The sequence below is a fragment of the Oryctolagus cuniculus genome, unplaced genomic scaffold (genome assembly GCF_964237555.1).
Source record: "Oryctolagus cuniculus unplaced genomic scaffold, mOryCun1.1 SCAFFOLD_356, whole genome shotgun sequence".
NCBI lineage: Eukaryota > Metazoa > Chordata > Mammalia > Lagomorpha > Leporidae > Oryctolagus > Oryctolagus cuniculus.
This window is the reverse complement of record NW_027208231.1, coordinates 1,635-10,750: the sequence shown is the minus strand read 5'-3', so window position 1 is coordinate 10,750 and position 9,116 is coordinate 1,635. Positions and strand designations below refer to the sequence as shown.

The 9,116-nt window shown below is 40.4% G+C and overlaps 1 protein-coding gene across 1 annotated transcript; it reads left to right on the top strand.

Annotated features, from left to right (window-relative positions):
• Positions 1-7,850: 7,850 nt before the first annotated feature.
• LOC100351310 (olfactory receptor 4A47-like) lies at positions 7,851-8,780 on the top strand. The gene has a single exon (XM_008272553.3). It carries the CDS (start codon positions 7,851-7,853, stop codon positions 8,778-8,780), a length of 930 nt encoding a protein of 309 aa, XP_008270775.3.
• Positions 8,781-9,116: the final 336 nt, after the last annotated feature.

The window sequence follows — 9,116 nt, the reverse complement described above, 5'->3', positions numbered from 1 at the left end:
ATGATTAAAAGTTATATCACCTAGTCCCAGTTGGGGCACCAGGTTCTGTCCCTGTTGCTCCTCTTCCAGTCCAGCTCTCTGCTGTGGCCCGGAAGGCAGTGGAGGATGGCCCAAGTGCTTGGGCCCTGCACCCGCATGGGAGACCAGGAGGAAGCACCTGGTTCCTGGCTTCAGAGCGGTGCAGCGCGCCGGGCTTAGCAGCTATTTGGTGGGTGAACCAACAGAAAAGGAAGACCTTTCTCTCTTTCTCTCTCGCTCTCTCTCTCTCTCTCTCTCTCACTGTTTGACTCTGCCTGTCAAAAAAAAAAAAATAGTTTTATCACAGGGACAGGTGTCTGTCCTGGAAGTAGGATGCCTCTTGGGTCACCTGCATCCTCTATGGAAGTGCCTGGATTCAGATCCTGTCTCTGCTTCCAATTCTAATTTCTTAGTAATGTGAGTTCTAGGAGGCGGCAGGTGATGATTGAAGTAGTTGGGTCCTTGGCAACCCTGTGAGAGCTGTGGATTGAGTTCCCAGCTCCCAGCTTTGACAGGGAAGCTCCAGTTGTTGTTGACATTGTTGTTGACATTGTTGACATGAGAGCTCTCCCCCTTTCTTTCTCTCTCTGTTTCCCCGCTGCAAACAAATTAACAAGCAAACAAAAAAACTTAAAAAAGGAACCCTTGTTAACTGGAATGCTTCTGAAATCTATGGCAATGAATTCAAATAGAGAATTTTAGATCATTTTAATAAATTAGCCAGGTTCCTAGCTAATGACACAGAGTCAACTGTGGTGGTTTAAATGGAAGTGATGATTATATGCAATTCAGTAGCTTAAAGAATCTCTGGAAGAGTTAGATTCAGAGTGTGACACGAACTGCCACAGATAATGTTCAACAGCACGTTTGTCATGATAAGCACACCAAGGAGATGCCGCCTGTGCTAAAACTATGGCCATTCTGCTACCGGCAAAACTCTAACGTGCTGCTGCCTGTGGGGAGCAACTGGGACTAGACTAAGTTACTGGAATTAAGACTTATTCTATGCATCTGCTCTCCCACAATATGGCGCTGAAAGGGAGCAAACAACTTCTACACAGCTGCCTCCAGTTCGACCAATACCCTGCAGGAACTGATCCTGCTCCTGACTGGAGGAGAGCAGCGTACTCGGCGTGTGGGTAGCAGAGTTGGGATTGGTGGAAGAGGACTATAAAGGAGGAGAGAGACAACACGCACCAGGAACATCTAAAGGGAACATCCGGATAACATCTGAGCAGCCCCCGAGAGAGCCGGCCGGCAGTGTGCCGCTCCCCCGCGGAAGTGGGGAAAGTGGCAGGGGGAGCCGCCCTTCCACGGAGGTGGAAGGGACGGCAGCCTATCCGGGAAGGACCAGCAGCAAACCCGGGAAGGGCTGAGCAGACAAAAGAACAGCGCAGGGTCTAGTGTCGTTCCTCCACAAAGAGGGGGAGTGACAGCTGCCTCTCTGACCTCAGAACCTCTGACACTCAAAACCTAAGCCCCAGGCAACTAATTCCCAGCTCTCTGAAGTGTATAGATGCCCAGGCCACAGACTTACCTCCATGCGGCAGGGGGAAGGGGAGCTTCAGTGACTAGTATCCTGTGTTAATGCAATGGATTCATACATTCATGTGCTGAGACATTGCAGCCGCCATACACTCCTAATTTTCACTATAGCTGTGGATGGGATCTCATAAATGGGATAAACTCAAAAATAGTTGTTTGTTCCTACAGAAGTTTAGGCATTCATGTCTTTAACTTGCTCATAAAGAAGAAAGTTAGAGGGGCCCATGTTGTGGCGCAGCAGGTTAAGCTGCTGTGATACTGGCATCCCACAGGGACATAGGTTCATGTCCTGGCTGCTCCGTTTCTGATCTAGCTCCCTGAGATGTGCCTGCGAATGCAATGGAGGGTGATCCAAATACTTGGGCCCCTGCCAACCACGTGAGAGACCTGGAAGAAGTTTCTGGGTCCTGACTTCAGCCTGGCCCAGCCATGTTTGTTGTGGCCATTTGTGTAGTGAACCAACAGATGGAAGATTCCCTCCCTCTTCTCTCCCCATCCCTCTGTCTCTCCATCTCTCTCTGAATCTCTGCCTTTCAAATAATGAAATAAATCTTTTTACAAAAAATAAGAAAATTAGAAATAAGGGACCATGAAGGAAGGGGATGAAGAATATAAGAAAATTACTGACACAATAGATAATCACCAAATTATTTCTAAAATTTTTTACTGAGTATCTGCTGTCAGAGCAATTGTCTATGTGCTTATGTAGAAATATGATAAAACAAAGTAGTCCTTAACTTTATGGGACCAGCATAACAGAGTATATGATTTGATAACAAATCATTAATTTTTAGATATTAATAGATTTCCTCAATTAAATTTGTTGGTGATCTATTGCACAGTAGTGTGACTATACTTAACAATAATGCATATTTAAAAATGTTGTCCAATGTGAATTAATGCTAAAACTAGTACTCAAACAGTATTTTACACTTTATGTTCTGTGTGGGTGGAAACTGATGAAATCTTTACTTAATATATACTAAATCCATCTGTATATAAAGATAATTGAAAATGAATCTTGATGTGAATAGAATGGGAGAGGGAGCAGGAGATGGGAGGGGTGCGGGTGGGAGGGAAGTTATGGAGGCGGGGAAAGCCATTGTAATCCATTAACTGTACTTTGGAAAATTATATTTACCAAATAAAAGTTTTTTAAAAAAAGATTTTGGATGTCTCCCTACAAGCAAATGATTTATTTTTGAGATGAGGGTTGTCTTGATTTTATCATCACACAATGCATACATACGTCAAAACATCACATTGTACTCCAGAGATTCATGAATGCTTATCATCAATTAAAATATAGTGAATACTATTCCCTTCACATACACACAAACACACATAATTTTTCATGTCACATCTTGGCTCTTATGAATAACAAGGCAGTGGACTTGTGGATGCGAACATGTAGAGATTTGTCCAGTTCTTATGTGTTAACTAAAAAAAAAAAAAAAAAGATAACCAAACAAATTTTTTATCTCACATTTTGGATGTTATGAATAACATGGACACACACACACATAAATCAAGTTTAAATCTATTTGATTTGGGTTGCAAATATTTTCTCCCAGTCTCTAGGCAGCCTTTTAACTTTTAAAAGATTTATTATTTATTTGAGGTGCAGAGTTACAGGTAGGGAGAGGGAGAGACAAAGAGAAACATCTTCTATCCCCTGGTTCACATCCCAGATGGCCACAATGATCAGAGCTGGGCTAATCTGAAGCCAAGAGCCAGGAGCTTCTTCCAGGTCCCGCATGTGGTGCAGGGGCCCAAGCACTTGGGCTATCTTCCCCTATATTCCCAGGTCATTAGCAGGTGGAGCAGCTGGAACTCGAACCGGTGTTCATATGGGATGCCGTAGGCGCAGGCAGAGGTTTAACCTTCTATGCCACAGAATTGGCCCCTGCAGCCTTTTAATTTTGTGGAAGATTCACTTTGATATGCAGAAGTCTTTTAGTTTTATTTTTTGTATGGCCTGTGATTTGGTGTCCTTAAAATATCTGTGATAAGACTAACCTCAAGGTGCTTTCTCTCTGTTTTCTTCTAGAGGTTTTATTAATTTAGATCTTACATTGAGATGTATAATTCATTGTGAGTTGTTTTTTGCTTATGATGTAAGATTTGGCTAAATTTCATTCTTTTGCATATGGATAACCACTTTTCCCAACATCAACTATAGAAGAGAGTATCCTTATTTTTTTGATCATTTGTTCTTCTGTTGAAAATTAATTGATTTTATATAATAAAAACACATATATGTATAAACATGTATATATACATTTACATGTATGTATTTTTTGATTTTTGCTCATTTGTTCATCTGCTTAAGATTAATTGATTATTTCTTGCCTTTTTAAAAGATTTATTAATTTATTTAAAGGTAGAGTTACAGCAAGACAGAGGCAGAGAGAAAGAGAGAGGTCTTCCATCCACTGGTTTGCTCCCCAAATGCTCGCATCTCCCCAAATGGCCAGAGATGCGGAGATCCAAAGCAAGGAGCCAGGAGCTTCCTCCGGGTCTCCCACATGGGTGCAGGGACCCTAGGACTTAGCCCATCTTCCACTGCTTTTCCAGACCATCAGCAGGGAGCTAGATTGGAAGTGGAGCATCTGAGACTTGAAATGGAACCCATAGGGGATGTTGGCACTTCAGGTGGCAGCTTTACCTGCTACACCATGGCACTGGCCCTTCCTGGTTTTCTTTTGTTCCATTCGCCTATATATTGGTTTTTATGCAAATGCAGCAAGATTTTGAGATAGAATCATTTTTAAAAAATTACTTATGTGAGGGACAAGGAGATTGGTATAGAGACAGACAGTGAACTACCATCGCCTGGTTCACTCCTCAAATGCCTAATACTGTTGGGTTTCCAGGTCAAAGCTGGGAGCTGAGAACTCAATCCTGGTCTCTCCAATGCGTGGCATGGACCCAACACTTCACTTCTCACCTACTGCCTCCCAGGATGCATGCTAGCAAGAAGCTGGATTTGGAAACCAGAGACAGGACTTAATCCCAGGCATTCCCATACAGCATGTAGGTATAGGTATTGCAAGAGACATCTTACTTCTAGGCCAAATGCCTGCCCCTGGGATGCAACATTAATCAGGATGTGTAATGCTTCCAATTTTATCTTTTGAAAGATTATTTTGGTTATTCTAGGTCTTTTGTGGTTTCAGTTGAAAATTAGAAAATATTTTCCTTTTTCCATTTTCAATGTAAAATGCCATTGGAATTTTGATAGTGATTGCACTGAGTGTGAACATCACTTTAGGTAATGTGGGAGTGCGCACTTGGAACAGTGGTTCCCACGGGAGCAGCTTCTCACCCTTTGGACTCTGCTTAAATATGATCTTTAAAACAAGGCTTTCTCTGACCTCTTTATTTACAGTAGTCTCTCTGTTTTATTTTCTGCTATAATGGCCAATTGATTGTTTCATTAGTGTTGATTGCAGATTGTAATTAGTTGTTCTTACTTTAATTTTCTGACTCTATTAGAGGCTATGAAGTCAACGCAGGTAAGGCTATAGCCTGTTTCCTCTACTGTTTAATTAACTATAGTATTTCCACCTAGTGGAGTACAGCCGATAGAAAAAAAAAAATCTGTTCTTGAATTTCTAGTAAATAAATAAACAGTTACTGCAACAAAATAATCTTTTTCAAAAGGTATCAGCCACACACCAAAGGCAGAAGCGATTTTACTATTGCAAAGTGAGAGAAAAGTGGTGAATTATCTTCAGTTGAACAAAATAATTGGTGTTGCATTTTATTCTTTGCTGACAATTGCTCTATAATGGTCCTACATCTGTTTTTTGTGTCCTTGTTATGTTTTCCTGAATTTGATTATATGTTTTATCTAAGTGTCCGTTTCACAACTTGTGGAGAATCTCAGCAAATTTAATTGAGCAAGAATCAGTCTTGGACATATTCCAGTTGCAGCACTTCATGACTAATGAGGTTACAAGAATAAATTCCTCAGTGATCTCTGCCCCGTCTGGTAGAAGATGCTTCCTTTTAGGAATTGATAGAACTATTTCAGAAGATACTTTGTTAGATTTAAATCGTGATGTATAAAAAGGCAAGGGAATGTCCTCTCTGCATCTCAAGCATGGCTCTTTGGGCATTACCAATGTTATGCACTGAGATGGGCTAAATTGCTACCTAGCAGTTATTCTTTATTGAAGTTACTAGAAGAGAACTTACAAGCAAAAAAATTCCCTGTTAGGCAGGTGTAAATTCTTAGAATGTGGTTTTTCGACAAATTGTCCTAACATGGAACATTTTTCTTTTTCTTTTCTTGCACTATGGAAATTCCTCAAAAACAGATCTTTAAACCAAGTAAGACTTTGGCACTTGGGAGTGGGAGCCAGACTTTATAATTGTGTGCCTTTTTTGTAACAGAGGAAGATAAATCACTTGAGTTTATCATTATTGAAGCATTGAAAAAACTTCTGCTGGGAAAAAACTAATGTGACATTTCTCATGGATACATGAGAAAAGTCAATGACCATGTTATATTTCTGAATTTCTGGAAATGTAGGAGTCTCAGAGTGAAAAGGCAATTTCTCAGGCAGCACTACAATTTCAGTCCTCTGATGGCATGAGCCCGAGGTGTAGACTCTGAGCCTAAATGAGTTAGGAATTATTTGGTGTTGCCTGGGATTTTCCCTTATTTGATTGGAATGGCACAACACACATGCTTCATGGAGAGTTGTTGATTAAATTAATACATAAGCTATTGAACTTACAATATACCTTTCTACAATATTTACCATTGTTTTAGAGGTTCTGATGTCTGTTTCTGATCCTTGAGATTAGCATCTACCATCAAAGAGATGGAATTAAAGAGATGATTAAAGGATGATAAAGCAGTTTGGATATTTTTGAGGAGTAGTTAAATGCTGGTACAGATGAAGATAGAGAATTGCAAAAAACGAATTGGGACAGGATTTCTGAACTGCAGTCATGGGAGGACTTGAGGGCTAAGGTAGGGAGACTGAACTAGACTTGAGTAGACCTGGCAGCAGGTTATTTTAGTAGACCAGGTACATAATGGAATGTAGTGAGAATGATGAAGTTTCCAATGCATTATAAAGATAAAATAAGAGGATTTATTAAATATGTGGATGAGCATTAAAAAAAGCAATAATGGAATGAAGGACATCTATCACTGTTTGGCCTGAACAATAACTTGGTAGGAAGCTTCATTTCATTATATAGGGAAAAACCCAGAAAAAAATCCTTACTTGAGAAAAGTAAAGGGAAACCTTCCTAAATATTAAATATTATATTTAGTATTTATAAAAGTTTTCTAATATTTAGTATTTATGAATGTTTCATAATATACATGTATAATATATACTATATGTATATTTGGAGTTGTCAACTTGCTGAAGATCCAAGTTTGAAAACTATGTGGCTGGCGCTGCGGTTCAATAGGCTAATCCTCCGCCTAGCGGCGCCGGCACACCGGATTCTAGTCCCAGTCAGGGCGCTGGATTCTGTCCCGGTTGCCCCTTGTCCAGGCCAGCTCTCTGCTGTGGCCCAGGAGTGCAGTGGAGGATGACCCAAATGCTTGGGCCCTGCACCCCAAGGGAGACCAGGATAAGCACCTGGCTCCTGACTTCGGATCAGTGCGGTGCAACGGCCACAGTGCGCCGGCCGCGGCGGCCATTGGAGGGTGAACCAACGGCAAAGGAAGACCTTTCTCTCTCTCTCTCTGTCCACTCTGCCTGTCCAAAAAAAAAAAAAAGAAAACTATGCAAGAGATACACAAAATTTTAGAGTTGTTTAGCACTTATAGATCAGCAAAAGGAAAGGTATTCAGGTAAAGACACTACAAAGATTACAGTGAGATGGTAGGATCTAGGAAAGTGATAGTTATTAGCCACATACTGTGAGACATGACACAATTGCGGTTATTGTGTTCAGCCTTCCCCAGTCTGAAATCCATAAACTGAGATTCTAACATCGTATACTAAGAATATTACTTTGTTTGGGGATCTGCTTTGCAGGGGAATCAAGTTAAAATAAGATCAGTGAGGAGGACACTCATCCAACATGACAGGAGTCCTTAATAGAAGGGTAAATGTTGATATAGGATAAATGCCATGTGAACGTGAAGTTGGTCATCTGTAAGTCAAGTACAAAGACTTGAGCAACTATTTCCCTTATAATCTTCTGAAGAAACCCAGTTGGTAACTTGATTATACCCCTGAAAAAGGATGTTTTTCTTGTTTTATAGGTAATCAACTCTCACAAGAGATATTGGCACCTGTAGAATAAAGATGGAATCAAGGAACAACGTAACATACTTTGTCCTCTTGGGTCTCACGCAGAATCCAAAGGAGCAGAAAGTGCTCTTTGTTTTGTTCTTGCTCTTCTACATTCTGACTGTGATGGGAAACTTGCTTATTGTAGTGACTGTCACTGTCAGTAAGGCCCTGGGCTCACCAATGTACTTCTTTCTTGCTAACTTATCCTTTATGGATGTCATTTATTCCTCAGTCATTTCCCCTACATTGATTTCAGACTTGTTCTTTGGTGAAAACACCATATCCTTCAAACTCTGCATGATTCAGCTCTTCACAGAACACTTTTTTGGTGGGTCAGAGATCTTTCTTCTGTTGGCAATGGCCTATGACCGCTATGTGGCCATCTGTAAGCCCTTGCACTATTTGGTTATCATGAGGCAATGGGTGTGTGTTGTGCTGCTGGTAGTGTCCTGGGTTGGAGGGTTTCTGCATTCAGTCATTCAACTCAGCACTATTTATGGGCTCCCATTCTGTGGTCCCAACATCATTGATCATTTTGCGTGTGACATGTACCCCTTACTGAAACTTGTCTGTACTGACACTTATGTCATTGGTCTCTTAGTGGTGGCCAATGGAGGCATGATCTGCACTGTTGTGTTCTTGCTCTTACTCATCTCTTACGGTGTCATCTGGAACTCTTTAAAGAACCTTAGTCAAGAAGGGAGACGGAAAGCTCTCCAGACCTGTGGTTCCCACATCACTGTGGTTGTTCTTTTCTTTGTTCCCTGCATTTTCATGTATGCAAGACCTGCAAAGACCTTCCCCATTGACAAATCAGTGAGTGTGTTTTATACAGTCATAACCCCCATGCTGAACCCCTTAATCTACACTCTGAGAAACTCAGAGATGACAAATGCCATGAAGAAGCTCTGGAGAAGAAAAGTCACATCTGATAGAAATTAAGTTTACAATTCTCTTTGGAGATATTCATTTAGCTTTGAGGCTCACTTCCTTGGAACAAGCGTCTTTTGAAAATGGAATCATTTTTTTCCTTCAAATAATTTATATAAATTGTATTTAAATAATTGACCTTATGTTTTGGTTATGACTAACAATGTTCCCTCTTTAGTAAACTATATATGGTTTTGCATAGTGCTTCACCTAAGAAGCTGTAATACATATATAATTGATAGTACACAATATTTAATGAATTAGTGTCTAAAATTTTTATAAGTACATTGATTTTTAATAAACTAGCATTCATATTTATAATTTTCTGAGAATTACTTTTATCTATAG

Bases quoted from the DNA above. Each gene is read 5' to 3' on its own strand.
- LOC100351310 (XM_008272553.3), top strand. From the start codon at position 7,851: ATGGAATCAAGGAACAACGTAACATACTTTGTCCTCTTGGGTCTCACG.